We start from the raw sequence: 21,014 nt of genomic DNA, 5'->3' as shown, positions 1-21,014 counted from the left end.
TGGCAAGGAACCCTGTACTCCAAAATAAAAAAACAAAAAAAACAGACACTGATGTTTGAAAGACTCGTCTAGTAAGCACACGGATCAGCGGGAGGCTGGCAAAACTTTAAATGGTCACGGAAATTAAACACCAAACAGACAGGCTACTCTAGGTCTGGGCTGGGAGTCCGGAACCCTGATATTGAAAATACACAGAGGAACGGAAGTTGCAATTCTTTTAGGGTTGCAGAGCCAGTGTGCGGTCGATGGTTCAGCATGACCATATCATAAGGAAGATACAGAACCACACTTTGCTACTGCTGTAATGGAATGAGTAATGAACACCAAATAATTATAGGGGTAGAGGAAACAGAGGCTAGACGAGAGTAAAGAGAGCAGAAGGGGGCCAGCTGGACGCTCTACCACATCAATTGGAAGTAGATTTTTATGCGTAGGTTATCAGAATACAAGAGCTAAAGCCCCATGCAACTCCCCCTATGAACACATGGCTAATGCTTGTGACTAGTAAGACTAGTAGACCATACCATGCTATCTCTCCTCAGGGTCTGCTTCAGAAATAACAAGAAATGGCAGAAAGACTTTAAGAAAGTGACATTGATCTGTTTACAATAGGCTGAGCAGGAAAAACACATTGTACAGTGCAGATTTTCTCAAGACTTTCATATATTTTTTTGTAAAAAATAAATAAAAAATAAAAATAGTCGGTAATGTCCATTCACAAAAAACGGGGATTTCTGCAGACAAGGCAGCTACAATGGGGACAGCAATCGTCCTTCTTCCTACAGTTCCAGCTGTCCATCACTGACATCATAGAATCCACTAGTGACATCACTGTGTGATAGACTCCTCCCATTTCGCCTGTTTCAACATCAGTATAAATATCTTGGTTCAGTAAAAGGCAGTAAAACAAAACGAAAGCCCTTGGAACTAAAAATAAACAATATCTACGTAGAGATAAAGGGATCATTTTGGGGGTGGGGTACAACATGCTTGGTTAGTGCAACAGCAGGTAGGGAAAGTTAGCTAAGAGAGCACGTGATACTAGTACTTAGCCAAGGAATAGGTTGCAAGTGAAAAAACAAAAGGAAGAGGAACTTTAGTACACATGTCGTAGCTTTGATTACACCCCTGAATCTTCACAGTGTAGCGGTCCCAGCCTCACCTAGGAAGTCGTCATTTTGTGGGCTGAACTAATAACCATGAAATTAGAACCAATCAACTCAGAGGTAACTAGTGACATCACTGACACACGTGAGGACAAGTGCCTCATATGCCTCAGTCCTGTCACTAGGTAACAGTGAACTGATGGCACAATACGGGTCCAGCCCGCAGAACGTCAGTCTCCAGTGTGTGCAGGAGGCAGCTACACTTTGAATTGAGAAAACCACATGGCTTTGTGTGTTGTAACATTACGCATTTGGTTAAAGGGACCCTTCAATAAAAGAAAAAAACATTCATCATGAAATACAACGACGAAACGGCAAATTAAACTCCTACGAAAGGCCTAAGTGAAAAGAACTGCAAACTGCCTTAAGCACTATGGTGATAAGTCAATAGTCAATGTGGAGGCACCGTGTTGTATGTCTGTGCAGTATATATATATTATTCTAGCCAAACGCTTCTGATTTTTCCACACACTTCTATGGGGCAGAGGGGAAATCAGCGACGTGACTAATCTCCAACTGTTCCGGGGGCTACTCCATGGACTTGCAGGGACCTGAGGGGGTGATACCGTAACAGCACTTCCTGCTTCGCCTCTTTGTGGAGGTGGGGCAAGAATACCCGCAGCTGTGTAAATCAATAGCTGCAGGCATCTGGATGTCATTACATCTTCTCCTTCATACATAGGGGAGAAGCGGTATCACCACACATAACATGCGCCGATACCACTTTACCCTTATCAACCATTAACAAATCTACCTGGGGATCTCCCCTTATGATCCGAAGGCACCAAGTTGGAAAAACAAATTAAATGTTTGACGGGGACTTTAAACAGTTGGTCTTGAAAGGTGTATTTGGTTATGCTTATTGCTCCCTACAATGCAAACGTCTTTATCTTAGACCGATCTGGTCTAAGTTGATCATCTTTGCACGGAGGATCCGCGCGCTGAGTCTGATAAGATAACACAACCATGCCGGGATATTAGACCCTTCTGGCCAATAGATATATTATAGACTAGAGACATTTCTTTATACTATCTGGATACATGAGTCCCAATAACCAAACGGATTAAATGACGTATATCTTACAAAGAACTAGTGATCCAAAAGGGTTAAGATTATGGGTGTGGATCATTAGGTCGACGGTGTCTAAGTGGACGGTCAAAAGGTTGACCCCTATTGGTGGACAGGCGGAAGGTCGACATGCATTAGATCAACATGGTCAAAAGGCCGAGATGGAAAAAGGTCGACATGAGTCTTTAAAAAAATGTTTTGGGTGTCTGTGCCGACACGGACACTGTTATAGTGTAACACCTTCCCTCGCCAGGCTTTGGGCACAGTGTCTCGCTGCGCTTGGCACAGTGTTATGTTCTCGCTCTATGCCTACTGGGGTGGTAAAGTATGAACAATTTTTTTTGTCAGAAAATTAAAAAAAATCACGAAAAACTCATGTCAACCTAATGCATGTCAATCTTTGTCATGTGTCGACCAATAGTGGTCAACCTTTCGACTATTGACCTAATGATCGCATACCAAGGTAATACCTGATCCTTTTGAGTGCCAACATCTCTGTGAGCGATGTGCAAAATATCCACCAAAAATGCCAGCGCCGCTCACATTTGTTATATAGATGCAAATTAAAAATGTTGTGTAAAAATAGATATTTCCTACATAAAGATAAACATTACAGGTCATTATGATGAATAAAAATATGCGCTCGCCAATTTTCACATTTATTTTGACAAATTCGCTTGGCACTAAAAGGGTTAAAGATAAAAAAGGGGGCAGATTAGAGTGGCCAAGTGTTTCTTCTATAATAATAATATTTATATAGCGCTCTTTCTCCAGTAGGACTCAAGGCGCTGAACAGATAGAATTAATGCAATACAGTACAGGAACACTAAAGTACAGAAAAGCTTTTCCCATTCTCTGTTTCTACATTACTATCAGGAGTCAGTCTAATTAGGAGCGAACTGGATCCTGCGCACCGTTCCCAGAGAGTGCGCTCACTATGTATTACATTTGCAATCCAATTTGGAACTTGCACGCTTTTCTAGGTGACATTCAAATTTTTTTTGCCTGCACCCCCCCCAGCAGGAGAAAAGGTAGGGAATATATTTTAAGGTAAAAATTCAGGACACAGGGGTTTATATAGTAGCATCATTTTGGCCAATAAATGCAGGTCATGCCAGTTTTCTCTAAAATAGGTGATAGGGGGGGGTTACAACTTGCACAGATGGATAAAAATGTTGGTACTTGTTTCCTAGCACGGCCACAATCTTAAGTAATCGTGTCCCTTAGTTAAGGGACACGATTACCCCCGATGGACCCGATTTCTTTTGAAATCAGGTCCATTTTGCCGGCTAGGAGACAATATCGGGGGCATCGCGTCGGTCGGGACCATTAACATTGGTCCCGACGCGATGCGACGCGATGCACCCGATTTTTACATAGGCTTCAATGTTAAAATATTTTTTAACATTGAAATGCTGTAAAAATGTGAAAAAATGTGAAATGGGCCAATATGACCCATTTCACATTATAGATGTCCCCGTCGTCACCCCACGATAGACGCCAACCCGAAGCGTGGCGAGCGCAGCGAGCCCGCGAGGGGCGGCGGTACGCGTCCTCCGACCTTTTCATGCCCTACTATCCACGTCGGCGTGGAGTGAGAATAGAATAGTGTCCCCTCGCGGGGCTCGCTGCGCTCGCCACGCTTCGTCTATCGTGGGCTGGGGTTAACGCGCTTAAATTTGGGGGGGTTGGGAATTTTTTTGGTACTTATGTATTATCTGGGCTCCCATGTTAAATGCACACAATTTTTTCATACCCCTACTATCCAACTACGCATGGAGTTGATTTTATATAGTGTGGCGAGCGCAGCGAGCCACCGCGCCCGAAGCGTGGCGAGCGCAGCGAGCCCCGCGAGGGGACGCGGTCTCATAAGAAAAATGGGAGCCCAGATATTACATAAGTACCATTTTTTTCATTAAATCCAATGTAAAATTGGGTCCCAGGGACCCAATTTACATTGGATTCAATGAAAAAAATCGGGTCAAAAATCGGTCGGTCGCGTCGATCGCATCGCATGCGACCAAATCGCATGCGATGCGATCGACCCGATTTTTCCGACACGACCACCCCGATCTGAATCGGTGTGGCCGTGCTAGGAAACAAGTACCAAAATGTTAATTCCAGATTTTCACAAACGCCTCCGATCATTTTTCAACTATTAATATATAAATATTAGCCATGTTACTGCTTTTACCTCCAGTATTGATCTTAAGGCCACCGAGAGACTTCTATATGGCCTCGCTATCTCAGTTGTCCCTTTTTGGGGACCAGGATAGTATTCCCATTTTTTCAGTTTTCTTGAACCTTGCCATGGGTAATGTGAACTGGCGTTTCTAATTGGATCTTTCATTTCTCGGGTGCGCGTATGTGTGTGATGTACGCTAGTTACATTATGCAAACTCTCCTAATTGTTCTGACCCCCTTGGAGTAGGCATTCCCAACCTTGGCCCTTAAGGCACAAAAACTTTCTAGGTTTTAGTGATATCCAGGCTTGAACACAGGTGAGCAAGGTTGGGAATGCCTTAGGTTTATGCACCAACGTAACATCCTGGACAATATTTCCTGCACTACGATTCTACTTTTAAATAAATAAAAAAAAGCATTAACATAAAGAAACATAGGCATGCTCATTTGTGCGTTATATGCCGTAGCGGATCGCCTAGTCCACAGGTCTTGTCCTAAAACGTATTAGCGGATGCAACCTATGCTTGCAACAGGATGCAATTAAATAGAGTTACAATACACTGTACAACGAGGAAGGAAATTAATAGGGAAATAAAGCAGAATTGTAGGATTAGAGAAACATTCAGAAGAACCCAGAGAAGCAGCAGAATGTGGCGTCATTAGCCTGCGGGGTAACGCTGTCTGCGCAGGCAAGAGTTACCTGATACGTCTCCAGGGGATAATCCGGTCCTTCCAATGTTGGGGAGCAAATGATCTATGTTTGGCACTGGCTGAGACTCTACTGTGCTTTCCTCCTGTACAGCTGTCTACAGTTAATAAACAGAGATCTCTTCAACATCGTTACACACAAACTTAGAGCTTTTCTAAAGACACTTGATAAAATAAAATAAAAAAAAGTCTGTTAACATGCTGGTCAGAATTATATGATGTTACTGGGCCTGATTCTAAGTGCGATTGGTTTCCAGACATAATGCTGTATGATCTACACCCGTGGCATAACGTACAGCGCTCTGCACCGCTCCCAGTTCTCATCGCCAGTGTAACTCACACCTACCCAATGCTGGAAGCTAGGGAGCATAAGCAGAGTCTGCAAAAGTAGCCCCAAAACCACTAGAGGCAGCCGTATAGGTTCTTCTGTGCATCTCAGAATCAGGCCAATTCAGTGTATGCAATGTCTGGCTTCACCACACCACTCAATTCTTTATGCAAAGTTCTCTTTAATAGAACCTAAAGGTGCCCATACACTGCTGCGAGGTCTCGCAGCAGTGTTTGGACACCCGGTACCCTGGCAAGCCGCCAGGACCTTCCCAGCGGCAGGGGCGAATGCGATCCGTTGTAATGGACCGCATGCTTCCCTGCTTCCCGCCTCACTCTCCGCCAGGAAGGAGGTCCCAGGATGGGTGGTCGGACGGTCAGCAGGTCCAACCACCCAGTCGGGTCTGATGCACACGGGACCGCGCATCGGACTCGACAGCATGTCAGGGAGAGGCGATTTGGTCCGATTTAACGGGCCGTTTGGTCGCAATCGGCCGAAAACGCCTCAGTGTATGGGCACCTTAAAAGTTATAACAGCAATCTGCATTTACTGACCACATCTAACCGATACATCATAATGAAAATAATACCCCAATACTGTGCTAACTGGGGGCTTGCACAACACCAGGCAAAGAGCCATTTATTTTTATGGGGTTAAAAATACGAAATTGTTCAGGTTGGCTCAAGTGTGAGTTTATGAGGAACAGTGACAGATTAAAGGTTCCAGCTGTCCTAGGCTAATAAACATGTAGCTCCCCTTGTACTGCTGCTAAACACACGTGTATTGGCACTCAGGTACTCATATTCATACTGCCCGTGTGCATGTAACTAATACCCCTTTCACACCAGCCAAAATTACTGGGTTGGCCCTGGAAACAACCCAGGACTAGTGCTGGTGTGAAAGGGTCCCGGCATCTTTGTGAGCCTAAAAAAGTCCATTTCTAAATGACATTCTCATAGAAATGCATGGTCATCCCGGGTTCAGAATGGAAGGTGCCGACTTGGGATGTCCCTGCTTCAAAAGCATGTGTAAACGGGGCCCAACCCAGGAATGTCCCTGCATGTCCCTGGAACTTAATTCCCCGGTTGGTATCTGTATTTCTGGTGTGAAAGGTATAGCGTTGTATAAGGTTATACAACTCTATGTAGGATCCAATGCTTGTGGTGTGGGAAGGAGACTTTGGCTTTATGCTGCCCGGCTGGCGCTGTAGCACAATGTATATAAAGTAATGGTTCCATCAGTAAGTTACATTGGCACAGCTTTAAGAGCTTTGCCCCCACAGCACATCGGAATGGGTAATAGCTAACAAGCATGGAATAAATCAGGCCATCATTTTATTCTTCGGCTGTCACCTGCAAGGCGCTGCCCCAACCTTCTCCACCCGGACCTGCGCCCTAGGCTGCAGCCAAATCAGGCACTGATGAGGAATGTTACATTATGCATCAATGTTCATGCACATTTTCAGTGAGGATGCAGTACTAGTACGAGGTCTGTAGGTGGTGCTGTGAGATGGTAAATCCATATATTATAATTTTTGGGGGAACAAATGGGATCATTAACTAACCTATTAATTACATTAACAAAGATTTGTAAAAAGTACCTAAACAAAAATACCATTTTGTTTATTCTGGACTGTGTTTATAGGAGTTCAGTATAACAGGCGGTCCTCATGAACAGTCCACCCCTTTCTATTACAGACATGAGTGCCAGGTAATATTACAGTATAATTCCACCTTCCAGTTACCGCCGTAAGAAAAATAAAAAAAGGAGCACAAAATCGGCAACAATACTTACAATGAGTTCATCTGCACTTTCTTCACAGAAAAACCAGTCATGCTAAAAAAATAACAATACAGAAGACTGTTGGTAAAACATCCACCATAGAAGACCCCGTACTGAACCCTCCGGTAATACACATGAAATGGTCTCAGACACTCACACACTGAATGAGGGTTTCCACTATTTTGTATTGGTCGGGCATGTGGGTGACCATGTGAGTCATGTTGTCCTCGGAGGTCCTGACCAAAGTTGGGCCAAATACGATTGCCAGGTTTCTGGGTTCCATCTAGTAAAATAAAGTTTATGATGTCATCACTCATGTAAGAGTCACGGCTGCTATCACTGTGCGTAGGAGACAGGAGCAGCTTCGACCTCATGATCCTCATTTCAATGAAACCTGGAATGATCCAGAGTGCTCACCTTGTTCTTCTCGGAATTGTCCGCCACAGTCTTCAGATGTGTGCAGAGGAATTTGAGCGTCTCATAGTGATGGTCTGGTAGATCAACAATCTGATGGGGAAAAGAAACACAATGCTCTGACCATGGCAAACTTCAGTGCCATATTTATTTCGGAACAATGGCGAATAGATCATCATCTACAGCGGGCAAATCACGGGACCTTGTGCGGACACTAGCACATCGCACAGCCGTATTCCCAACATATCGGGGCAGAGTTACATCCATACAGCCACAAGCGTATATGTGAAACTGGGCATGAATTAGGTATGGCTCACAAAGGGATGCAGTTATTAGGTCGACAGTCAAATGGTCAACCACGATTGGTTGACAGTTAAAAGGCCGACATGCATCAACGCAAGGAAAAAAAAAAGGGACTGGTTTATACTTTACCATCCCAGTGGGCATGGAAGGGGAACAGAATAGTGTACAGACATACGTCGACAGACATACATTTAAAAAAAAAAAACATGGACCTTTTGACCATGTCGACCTAACAACCAGTACCCCTCAAATTATATCATTCTAAGCATGTTCCATTCCGATAGGGCTTCAGTCACTGCTCTATGTAGACCAATCAAGTTCTTCTACACAAGCCATTTTTTGTTGATGGAGGTTACTTTGTACACTGCAGGATTATCATGGCAACACAGAAAAGGGCCTTCCCCAAAAAGACGCGATTGATTAAACCAGTGGGTCCCAAGCTGTGTGCCTAGGCACCCTGGGGTGCTGCGAGGCTATTGCAGGATGCCACTGGACTGGTTCAGGACCAAATCAAAAGGTTTATGGTCAAAGTGATCAGAAAAACCAGTGCTAGTGGCTGACATGTGGATAATAGGAAACAGCACTGTACACCACTATATAACTAACCCGAAGGATGAAAGGTACGCCAGATTTACTTACATTAGTTTTTTTTTCTTCAAATATAGCACTAATAAACTCTTATTGGGAAACCAATACTGGTAACTCCAGGGCACCATGATTCAAGAAAGTCTAGGAACCACTGGACTAAACGTAAGGTGCGTACGCACAGGCAGTTATTGCTGGCAATATAGTCACATTTTTAGCCCCTTTATAAATCGCTGGTTGCAGGAGCTTGCACCTGCGACCAGCTGATTCCCTCTGCTGCTCCCCCGGCAGAGGTTCCCTTTCATCAGCGACCATCTCTGGAGACACTGAGCAATATATCGCCCCCGTGTGTACACAGCTTAAGGGTCAGAGGCCAAACCAAGAAACAATCTCAGACCATTATTCCTCCCGCAACAGGTTTTACAGGTGGCAATACACAATCAGGCAGGACGCAGTCTTCTGGCATCAGAGATAATTGTAATTACACTTATCCAGGGTCCAAATGTATGTTGCTGCTCCGTCCGGTGCTGGGCACTGGGCATGTTAATGTGAGGCTTGTGTATGGGTGCTTGGTCACTAAAGATCCCAACAAACATGTCTCGAGCTGGTTACACAGTTCTAGAGATAGTTTGGACCATAGTAAATGCTGCAACCTAGATCAGACTATTTCTATGCTCTTCAGCACTTGTTGCTACTAGATATTTCTACTTCACAGTAACAGAATTTACACGTGTCGCTGGCAGCTATAGTAGAGCACACGGATAAACTGGGTGTTGAGGTGGTGGTATTGGGTAACAATGAATGGGGAGCTTTGACACAACCTATTCCACTGCTAATGTCCGGCTATGGACCTTGCATTGCTGTAAAAGCTTGACGCCTTGTGCATGTTACACCAATGGGTATGCCTTAAATGGCCAAACACGATAGTCAGTGGGCTGCCACTTGGGGTGCAAGGAACTTTTTTTTAATTTAATTAGGCGGTATAATTGGGGAGGGGGGTGAAAAGTCACATGAACTTAGAGTAGCCATCCATACAACAGTAATGTTAAAAATTGTAGAAACACACTTATGGACACAATAAAAGTAGTGTATTCCATTGTGGAACAGCTCATCATGCCCATATGTATTGTATGTTTTGCCCAGAGAGGTGCCAGAACAACTTGCGATGCCGGCAGTTCAGCAACAGGCAAGTGTGTCTGCATGCACACCAAGTAACTATCAGGCGAAGACGGCAAACTGCGTGGTCCCCAAAGACGGCAAACTGCGTGGTCCCCAAAGACGGCAAACTGCGTGGTCCCCAAATATGTGTATATTTATTCATATATTGCATGTGTCTACCTTCTACAAAATTTGTACACACTAACAGATGTGTTTAAACCATTCAAGACCTGAATTTCTTTGTTTCAAACTTACAAATCTTAATGTGAACTTACCAATCTTTTTAGTGTTCTAAGCCTTTCCGTGGGGTCCTCTGTACGGTTGGCTTCTATGAAATCATTGTACCTATCTGAAAATAAAAATGAGATTACATTTTTTTCCTCCTCACATTTTTATGATCATTTAATGCTTCGGATACTGCAAGAAAACAGAAACCTAAATGCTAGTGGCAAGTAATTCTGAATAACCTTGACCAATAACATAAGTACAGGGATCTCTGCATAAGACTCAACAGCAATACGCGGTGTCCTTATTTAAAGGTTCTGAGGTCACATGGACTAGCCATCATTGCACCCTGCAGTAGTCTGTTATATAATGCACTATTCCACCAATAAGTTCACCAAGCACTAGTGACATCATAGGGTGCCGGAAGGGTTCCCAACAGTCGGGATCCCGACAGTCATTTACCCGATGTCGGGATCCCGACTGTCAAAAGAGATAGATACAAGTATGGTTTTGAAGTATAGGAGGCATAGTGGTAAGCAGTGTGGATGGTAACCGGATCACACCCCACAAACAGGGGAAGGACATACCCACTACAGACATATATGGTGCCTTAGTCAGGAATTAAACTCACGACTCAAGTGCTGTGAGGCAGCAATACTAACCACTACTCCAGCTGTGCTGCATCTACCCTCAGAACAAAGAGAAAGAAAAAGTACAGAACAAAAGTAATTGATGTTCTTACCATTAGTAAATAGAGGCTCTGGGAGTTTGCGGAAAAAGGATTTCAGCAGACTGCTAATTACATTCAAGTCTCGCCATTTCTAGGGCACAAAAGTAAAGCAAGTTTAAAAAAGAGAAAAATGCTATACATCGTTACCACATGCAGAAATACATAGTATAAGGTTTGGCAGGCATACATCATCTTGGGGATCAATGTCCATGCACCCTTTGTTGATTTCCTCTTGCATACTGGCAATAGCTGCATTATTTCCAGGTACTCTGTATATTCCAGTGTTATCCAGTCCTCGCTCTTCAACTAACTTACAACACAGATCCACAATCAATGGAACGAACTACAAAAGAAAAAAGTTTAGGTTTAGACACAGTGACCCACAATGGATAAAACCGTTCAGAGGGGATAGAAATGGCATTTACTTTATTTGACGGAGCTGGAGGGCAGTCATCTAGGCGAACACCAAAGGTCCCACCACTGGTAGACTTCTTCTCAAAGGTCTTCCTCATGATGTTATTAATACCTCTCCTCCATGTACCTTTGTCTTTAGGTGGACTGGTATCATCTTGGATGAAAAAAAAAAAAACAACAAAAAAAAAAAAAAACATAAGGATCTACTGTGCTTGTAAATAAAAAATATATATATATATATATATATATATATATATATTTATATATATATAGTTCACAAAATGACCCATAAGATTGGCAAATTGACCCAAAAAGAGAAACAACGTTGAGAAGAGATGAAGCATATCTTACGAAATAGACTGAGATCCACAGTTAAACCCATACTTCAAACAAGAGACTTTTATTTTGATACCTTGATGAGTTGATATTTTTCCACTATCCCACCTACAGTAAATAAAAATTCTTCCAACTTAAGTGTGCCTAAATCTTATCCTTGCGTTATGGAGGTAAACTACGATTTACGTGCACATGAGTTCTTAGTGGCATCTCCCAGCTCATCGTACCCACTGGGATGATCACACAGGAGGATCACTGGCAACCAGTATGAAACAGGCTGGGGTAGTAGTTTAAGGAAAAGCAAGGGCAGACAATGAAGACTGTTGGTTGGAAGAACAGCGAGTAAATTTGAAAATTAAAATTATTTAAATTTATGACCCAAGACAGAAGCCCCAAACCTTTGTTGAGCAGCCTCCGGTCAGAATCTTGCTTTGGAGAGTGAGGACTCAGTAATTTTGGATCTGTTCTTGTGCTGAGCATATTCTGGATGCTTAAAGGCTGCCGAGCAGATTTAGGAGAGGGTTCTGGTTTGTTGCTGGACCTGGTGAGAGAGTTTGTAAAAAAAAAAAAATGAAAGAACAGCCCTTTTGTACAATGGTACGAAACAGTGTGTGTGCGAAGGCTTCTTACTTCATCGCTGTGTTGTTGTAGTCTTTCCGCTTCTTATCGATGAGATCCCTGCTCGCCTGGTCCGTTTGCTAGAAGGAAAACAAAAACTATTTTAGGCGCATTTCCACATATTACCAGTTTATACACATTTTAAAATAGAACGGTAATTTTGTAGAATGTACTTGATGGATGCTAGCTAGAAGCTGATTGATTGCTATCCAGTCTTTATAACATTAGATACAATTCCCCCTATGTGTTTGAATAGGTTAGGACTGAAGAACTAAGGGGTAGATGTATGAAGCAGTGATAAGGGAGGAGAATTGAGCCAGAGGAGAAGTGGCCCATGGCAACCAATCAGCAGCTCTGTATAATTTTATATTATGCAAATTATAGAGGTTACTTCAGTCCTGATTGGTTGCCTTGGGCCACTTCTCCTCCCTTATCACTGCTTAATACATCTACCTCTAAATACCATTAACAGTCATAGGGGTGTATTCGATGTCGTTTAGGCGAGCAGTGCCTATTGCTCAGCGTCATACCCCGCCCTCAGTATTTAAACCACTCCCCTTCACTCACAGGTTCCACCTTGCTGTTTCTAAAAAGCGAGGTGGAAACGGCATGTGCGGCCATCAAAATGGCGGGGCTCGCGGCTATATGCAGCAGGCTCCCTGCATTTGCGGCAGACCTTGCCGTTCCGGGGAATCCTCGCTGTCCTCTGCTATAACATAGAATACAGAGAGTGGCTGGCGAGGGGGTTAGATGGCGAGGATGGCTTGTTTTTGACAATCCTCACCGAAAACAAACCTTATTCGCCATACAAAACACTCGCTGGCCGCATTGAATATACCCCATAGTCTTAGATATATACATGCAAAAGTGACAACAGCATAACAGAACTTGTTACACTATTAATGACATATTCACATAAGTGACATTTCTTCTGCTTCAGCCATTATATTTGTACACTGACTCCAGAGTTTGAGCTTGTTATCTCTCTGCGGGTGTCGGACGGGGTCCTGACAGTTGGGATCCCGACAGTTATTTACCCAATGTCGGGATCCCGACTGTTAAAACACTGACAGACGGGTTCCCGACGGCCACCGACTATTCTCCCTCATGGGGGTCCACGACCCCCATAGAGGGAGAATAGAAGGCGAGCGTAGCGTGCCACCGTGCCCGCAGCATGGGGAGCCCATACGAGTCCGGCCAGTCGGGATCCCGATGTCTGGCTAATGACTGTCGGAACCCTATACCACACCCCTCTCTGCAAGACCCAATTTACATTATGGTGAGTGGACAGAATTATGTTCTACTGTGCAATTTGCTGCTGCAGTCCAGAAACCACAGTTCTAACAAAGATTACCATCATGATCCAGGAAGTACATCTCCAAACCATGATACTGCAACCAGCGTGGGTGGGATGGTGCAGCTTTCTCCAAATAGATTTCTTACATATACAGATGTAGTGCCGCTCATTCAGCTGGGGGTTGGAGAATCCATCGCCAGCCCCCGCCAGGGGAGCGCGTGCCCGAGATGCTCACGCGCCCCATGGCGACATCGCTCCCCGTCGCCACCGACGGTCCCTAACCCTGCCCGTCTCCCTGAAGTGGAGAAGGGCAGGGTCCTGCCGCCGAGAGACTGGGACGCACGTGTGCGCCCCAGTCTGATGGCGTCCCTCTCCGCCAGCAGGGATGTTCTGGCGAGATCCCAGCAAACACGAGATGGGCTCCATCTGTACCAAAAAGTTCTGTATTCGTCCATCCACAGAACATTCTGTATTCCCAAACCTCTACGGATAATGCTGTTAGGAAAGTCTTTCCACATATATAACTGAATACATATATTACCAGACCTTTTGTACCCCAGATGCTGATATTCTTTAATTGTTGCAGCTGTTATTTTGCAGATTCTTATTCCCTATCGGCTGCTGGCTGTATGCTGTATAGATCCACGGGCAGACTGGTCATATGTGCTGTTCAAAATTACCAGGGTCGAGTAGGGGACCAAAAGCTCGGAAAGCGTTTATCCAGGGCTCATAACGCGTTTCTCCACCTGTCGTACACGGTCCTCAGAGGAAGCCGCTGACCGTGTACGACAGGTGAAGAAAGCGTTTTATTTTGGTATATAAATTATCCTGCCCAGGCTGCAGCATCATATAAATATGTCACTCAAACGGCATCCTCTGTATACAACCAGCAACGAAACGCGTCACCCAAGTAACTATATACACACCCACAAGTCCTCAGCACACAATGGCCATTACACATTGTAGCGTGAATGTACAACACCAGATTCTATGGGCAGTGCCGTTCTCCACTTTGGCACCTCACGTTAAGTAGTAACAGTTCTTTATATTACTGCACAAGCAAATATTTATATGATCATAGACAGAGATCTATAAAATAAAGATCAATCTTTGCAATATAACAGAAGTGCGTAGTCAGTACCTCGTCATTCAGGTTGCCATTTTCCCGTATGACTTTAATCCATGCCAACATTTCCTCTCTGTCTTCCGCTTGGAAGAGGTACTCCCGGTCAGACGTCGTAACACGAAATACATTTTTCCGCTTGGTCTCACTGTACGATATATCAGCTAAGCACCCGTTAATATTTATCGGCTGCTCCTCTTCAGACTGAGAAGACAAGAGTCCAGTCTGCTCCTTCTTGTCTTTGTGCAAATATAAGGACGAGCACCGTAGCACGACATACATCTGTTTCCACTGCTTCAAGCTGCCGCTGACTCTCTGCAAACATACAGGACTGCTGCAAATTACCACTGACATGGTTATCAGAGGGTGACATGGCAAACAACATGCTGCTCAGGTCTACAGAATGAAAACAATAAGATTTACAGTATCAAAAGTAGTGTGTAACCCCTGAAATGCAGCTTAGCTGGTTGGCCAAATACGAGCACAGGCTTCTCTAGACAGCATAGGAGCAATGTACGTAAATCAGGGTGAGCAGAACTCTAGTAACAATGGAGTCTATTTAAGTCATGAAAAGAGATTAAGAGCCCGATGTATCAACCTTCAAAAAGTGATACAGTGGAGTGATAAACAACCAGCTCCTTCCTGCCCTCTCTCAAATTCAGTCTGTAACATGACAGTTAGGAGCTGATTGGCTGGTCGTTCATCACTCCCCATTTTATTACATTTTGAAGCCTGATACATCTGGCCCAAAGTGGGCAGAGATCAAGCACCAGCCAATCCTCCATGTTAGAGGCTGGGTTTACCAAATGGCAGTTAAAGCACCTTCCAACCCGTTCCAAACTGTAATTTTGTAAAACAACCTCTAACATGGCAGTTAAAAGTGGATTGGCTGGTATGTTATCTCTGCCCACTTTATGGGATGATTGTGAATCATCAGGACACCCGGCACACTTTACGGCGCTAAAAAATACTCACACCTCCATAGGGGTGCGAGCAAATTTCTGTGAATTCGGCCCTGCGAAGGGTGCGAGTTAGGGTTAATTTGGGTGCCGTTTTCAGCGTGAAAATGGCACCAGAACGGCAACTCAATAGGATCGACCCCCAACTCTCTCCAGGGCTTAGTAAATAGTTATTTAAGAGTGTCATGAATCAGCCTGTTGGTAAGGCCCTGGTGACGTCTCTTCATTCACGCCATCTACACCAGGGAAATTTTCTGAGCTAAACGAAAACATGAAAACGCTGCTGATCAGTTCAGTGGATTTCCAGTAACAGGACGTCTAACCATGATGTCCGGCTGTACACCTTACTGCATATTACAATAGGGTGTGGTCATTTAGTTCTCAAGTTGATATGCAATTGGTCAACATGCTAAACATGTGGACAGTGACCATGCCAACATCTGTCATGTCCACACGGATGAAAGAATGATCACCCGCTGCTCATTGTCCTGACAGCAATCAAAGCTTCAATGTCCTGGCAGTCAGTTCCGTTGGAGCAATCAGATTTGCCATCGTCCATGCTAAGCTATTCTTAGGGGTGTGTGTGTGTGTGTGTGTGGGGGGGGGGAGGGTTGGCACTACACCCCCTTGCAGGCTTACCACAACCTTGCCCGCAGCCTAACCGTCCACATTCTAACTAAGAATGGAGACATTTCAGATGTCCACATTTTAAATATGGTGCCGGTCGAATTGATGAACCATGTTCACATTAAGGCACCGATGTTATGAATGTTGACATGTTAAAATGTTAACGTGCCAGGAAATTTGACCGAAGATAAAATAGTACAAACGATCCTCGTGAACTTCCCGTGTGCACATCACTCACTACTGAATCGACCCCTATACGTGCCTAAGCCCTTGCCTAGGACTCTTATTAATGTATCTTCTCCAATTATCTCTTGCATGCATATGACAGATATTCAGAATAAATTACAAATATTCAGGTACAAATATGCATCAATGCTGGTTTCTGGTAAGAAGATAGGCCCAGTTGAAAAGTAGTTTAAAAGTAGTAGCCCAATATAAAGAACAGGACATGAAGACTGGTCATACTAAAGGCAATGGGTTACCTTTCCTTTGTCAGAGACCAGCTGTCGGAAATACAAGTATCCTTCCTTGTTGGAGTCGCTGAACACATCTGAGGAGGAATCTTTCCTGGACTCCGAATCCTCAGAAGACTGCATACTCTCTGGGGCCTGAAGGAAGGGATAGGTTTATTAATATACCTGTGTGAGGTAATTTGAGGAAGTTTGGTATTTCTCTGAAAAAAAAATGCAACTTCTAAATCCCCAAGAGACTACTTGAGACCTATCACAATTCCGCAGAAATGTTAGTCACTAGTTTCCTCAAGTGCTAGTAACAGGTTGTGGAAGGACGCAGCACAGTGCCTGACACGGATGTGTGGACTGATGCACCACAGTTGCAGTTACCCCCGACACTGACATTTATATTGCACAAGTTTATTAAACCGCGCTCTGCATGTCACATGATATACAGTATATATAGGTGCCTCTTGGAAAATGTTACAGGAACCGTATTCGGTGTTCTCCCAACACTTTAAAATATGGCCTGACCGCACAGCGTGCGGCTCCCTTAGCGCATGGCAGCCAAGGCCTCCTGTTGCGATGCTTACATTACTGGATCTGCCAGGCGATCCACTGGGGACACAATCTGTGTCCCCAGTGGATCGTCTGCAGCTGCAGTAATGTGCAAGTCCCCTGTTGTTCGCCATGTTTCTGGCGGTGAGGGATACTGGACAGAGTGCTGAATGTGACATCTGCTTCCATCACAGCCTACCCGGCTGCTTTTGATGCCACCCAATCGGAAACGGTTTTTGGGGAGAACACGGCCTTTCATACATAGCAAAATGTGATTATATGTTGAGGATCAGTCTACAGATATGTCCTCTTCCAGACAAGTCTAACCGCCCTTAGCATTGGGATATATAGGATCGCAGAAAGAGCCAGCTCACAACATACAAGTAAATGTTAGCAGTCATTTGAGCACAAGACACGAAAAACAGAAAATAAGAAATACAAACCTTGATACCTTTGAGGCCAGTGACATAATTCAGAACACTGTAGGATAAAAGCAGGAAGAGATTAAAACAGAGCATGTTTAACGTGGCAGTGTACGATAATGTGACAATGGCGTTTAGTGTCACTTACAACCTTCCATCATCCTTATAGTCATCTAGTCCCTCATCACAGGATTTGGACCTCTCCGTTCTAGTATCCACACCCAGCGTGCAGAGTCTGACTGGGTCTGAAAGGAAATGTGGCTGCATTTTATGGTTGCAAGCAACTCAAGAAAAATTTGTCAACTTTAAAAGCAGAAATCCCATGCCTTTTTTTTTTTTTTAAACTTTAAATAGCATGTTCTGTACAAATTTATTCACACCTTATTGTTCTTAAGCCGCCCATACACGGGGCATTTTTTCCGGTGCGGTGCAATATGTGCTCCCACACTCATCACATAGCACATGAAGTACATGCGGCATGGACTTTTTGCATTAGATTGCATCGCATCTAGTACAAAGAGCATGCTGCTGTAGCACATCGATGAGATCTCGTACAAATAGTACGGAGCTCATCGCTGCGTGTAGATGTTCCTCTACAAATCATTATCTCCATTTCAAAATCTCTCGAGGGGCGGTCCATTACACATACTCAATGCTTTCAGCACACTACCATGATTGAAGGGGTAGAGGGGGGAAAAAAAGCGATTTTGAAATTGCAAACAGATCAAATGGGTGTTACAAAGGGTTTTTGCTTGTTGCCATGGTAGTCATATGTCAATGGGCAGAATTATAAATAGAAGCCTGAAGAAGCAAACCAAGGAAAAAACACAGATCCCTTGATGCATAGGTCTAAACTACATTAAAACATGCAATCTATTTTTGAAACAAACAGGTTAAAATGTAAATATATAGGGCAACGGAAAAATAAAACATAAAAATGTATTGTGTATCTGGTCACCAGACAGGATGTGGTCATTAGGTTGACAGGGTCTAGGTCGATAGTCAAAAGGTTGACGCTGCCGACAGTCAACATGTTTTTTTTTTTAAACAGACTAGTTCATACTTTACCATCCCAGTGGGCATAGAGGGAGAATAAAATAGTGTGCAGCAAGGCACCGTGCCCGAAGCATGGCAAGTACCGCAAACCATACGTTGCCCATGTCGACAAAGACACCCAAAAAAGTGCAGGAAAAACCTCATGTTGGCATTTTGTTTGTGTCGACCTTTTGACCACTTCGACCAATAGCGGTTGACCTTTTGACTGTGGACCTAACAACCCCTACCCCCCGCCTCAGTAGTGTCATTCACTACTGAAGAGTTTCCCACACCATTAAAGTCCAGTGTTTATTCTTAAACCATACTTGCCTACTTTATAAAACCAGTTTCAGTTAGATTATAGTTGGTAATAGAATTTTGCAGTGCGCCATTGAAGGGGCGTGTCATGCTCCACCCAAAGGGCGTGCCCAGTTCCATATATGGAGAGATTGTGAACGTGGCACCTAGAAGCGTGGGTTGTGTGCACTGCTACATCCGAGAGAAATCTTTTAAAATGACTTATATCCAGATGTAGATGAGCCACAAAACGGTTAGTAAGTGATACTATACTTGGTAAAGTGCTGGGAAGCTGATGATTCAATGTAAATGTATCTCTCTCTAATTCCTTTTTTACCCAAAATGTAACAGTGTAATGTGGGCTAGGTGACATGAGGGAGATTGCTAGACTAATGAGGGAGAGAGGGAGATTGCTGCTATTTCAGGGAGTCTCCTGCGGAATGCAGGAGGGTAGGCAGCTATGGCTTAAACAAAGGTGACTGAAATAGCACCAGTATATAACCATCTGCACCCAAGCATTGATATCCTCAATATCGACCGTAAATGATAGAGTTGGGCAAACTACACTACTAGGTAAAGATGCAGTCAGCTGGTGACTACTAATAATATTTAAGAGTAGACATTGGCCAACTTCATTAATAGTGACAATGGTCATATCAGTGCTATGTAGGACAGTGTATAACCAGCTGGAAAGTGATGGTGCAGCTCCATATTAATGTCTCACACCATAACTAGCCTATCGCACTAACAGAGCGCCATGAGATGTAGCAGTTTGGTCTGCCACCAAATAATTGGATCTGGTTATGTCAGTCAGCAACATGTGTAGCCAAAGAGGATACCAATCCGGCAGCAATCCGTCTCTAAAGGCCCCCCCATACACTAGCCGATTTTGGTCAGATTTCGGCCAGATCAGTCAGATCTGGCCGAAATCGGACCAAAATCGGCTAGTTTTGATGTCCCCTCAGATCCGATGCGCGGTCCCGTGCGCATCGGATCTGCGTCGGGTGGTCGGACCTGCTGCACGTCCGACCACCCGACTTGGGACCTAGTGGGGCGGCGCGGTGGTGGAGGGAGCAGGGGGGGCTGGGGACGCTGCGGGGGGGACAGGCGGCATAGAGCCGGGAGCTGTCAGTATGGAATAAAAAAAAAAAGCCCATACAATAAATGGGCGGCCTGTGATTGGCTGAGCGCTCTCTCAGCCAGTCAGCAATTGGCTGAGAGAGCGCTCAGCCAATCACAGGCTGCCCATTCATTGTATAGGCTTTTTTTTCCTAGCACTGACAGCTCCCGGCTCCCTCTGCCCGGCTCTATGCCGCCTGTGTCCCCCGCAGCGTCCCCAGCCCCCCCTGCTCCCACCAGCAGCCCTGCAGCTGCCCCCCCTCCCCTGCTCCCCGGGTTTTTTACATGTGATAAATCAAGACGATTTATCACATGTAAAAAATGGCACATCAAGTGCCAATCTAATCAAGCTCCCCAGGGGAGCAGCCGGGGAAGCTCAGGTGGAAGTCGGGGGCGACTTGTCCTAAGGACAAGTCGCCCTAGTGTATGGGGGCCTTTAGAAGACTTCGCTGGAGAGATAAACTGCAAGCACTGTATCCTGTTCACAGGGAGATTTCTAGATAGCTTAATTCAATGTCGGCTCAAAGACTCATTAATTCAATGTATGCAGCATGATTTTTCTGACCATGTTCACACCCCAAGCAAATCATCTGCTGAGAGCAGGCTGCAGTTATATCTGCATGTTCGCTGGGTTTTTTTTTAAATTAGATTTTCAAGCACAAATCATGGGTTTATCCATATGAATGACATGGACATATATAATGCAATGTGTAACAGACAAGCACGTAAGCAGGAAAAGCAGTGTGAAATCCGAGTGCTATAATATCCCACATTACACATTCCAATTCAGGGCTAGTTGTGTTGACAGACAATGATCTCTCTCTGATTAGTATTCGGGAACATAAAGACCAGTCCTAGTACACACAAATGGACCAGGCTAATGCAGCTAAACAAAGGGACTGGTTTTAAATCTAAACATTAAGCAATTACCTGTTTTAAATGGTACTGCTGTAGTGATTTATTTCTACGTAAATAACAAAAGTTATTACTGGCACACACTCTGGGCTGCTTTTTGGGTTATGATTTTGGTTTGTTGACACCTATTATGATGCTTTAATCTCAATTGTATGGTCAATTGTAATGACACACTTGATATGTGTTCTAC

General features: G+C 44.3%; 1 protein-coding gene across 5 annotated transcripts in view; it reads right to left on the bottom strand.

Moving 5' to 3' along the window:
• ARHGAP21 (Rho GTPase activating protein 21) overlaps positions 1 to 21,014 on the bottom strand; it is a 155,989-nt gene that overhangs the window by 11,703 nt on the left and 123,272 nt on the right. For 4 of the 5 annotated variants that reach the window (XM_083189261.1, XM_083189264.1, XM_083189262.1 and 1 more), the window contains 14 exons: positions 17,607 to 17,703; positions 17,480 to 17,516; positions 16,509 to 16,634; positions 14,459 to 14,755; positions 12,033 to 12,100; positions 11,801 to 11,943; positions 11,078 to 11,220; positions 10,840 to 10,995; positions 10,665 to 10,743; positions 9,973 to 10,046; positions 7,655 to 7,744; positions 7,395 to 7,520; positions 7,250 to 7,291; positions 5,120 to 5,225 (listed from right to left, as the gene is read on the bottom strand). In XM_083189261.1, coding sequence (XP_083045387.1) covers positions 5,120 to 5,225; positions 7,250 to 7,291; positions 7,395 to 7,520; positions 7,655 to 7,744; positions 9,973 to 10,046; positions 10,665 to 10,743; positions 10,840 to 10,995; positions 11,078 to 11,220; positions 11,801 to 11,943; positions 12,033 to 12,100; positions 14,459 to 14,755; positions 16,509 to 16,634; positions 17,480 to 17,516; positions 17,607 to 17,703 — 1,584 coding nt within the window. The remainder of the gene's footprint in view (positions 1 to 5,119; positions 5,226 to 7,249; positions 7,292 to 7,394; positions 7,521 to 7,654; positions 7,745 to 9,972; positions 10,047 to 10,664; positions 10,744 to 10,839; positions 10,996 to 11,077; positions 11,221 to 11,800; positions 11,944 to 12,032; positions 12,101 to 14,458; positions 14,756 to 16,508; positions 16,635 to 17,479; positions 17,517 to 17,606; positions 17,704 to 21,014) is intronic. The other variant, XM_083189263.1, reaches the window with a different exon arrangement.

This window comes from Crinia signifera, chromosome 5 (assembly GCF_055691185.1).
Source record: "Crinia signifera chromosome 5, ASM5569118v1, whole genome shotgun sequence".
NCBI classification, from domain to species: Eukaryota; Metazoa; Chordata; class Amphibia; order Anura; family Myobatrachidae; genus Crinia; species Crinia signifera.
This window is presented reverse-complemented; position numbering and strand designations above follow the sequence as displayed.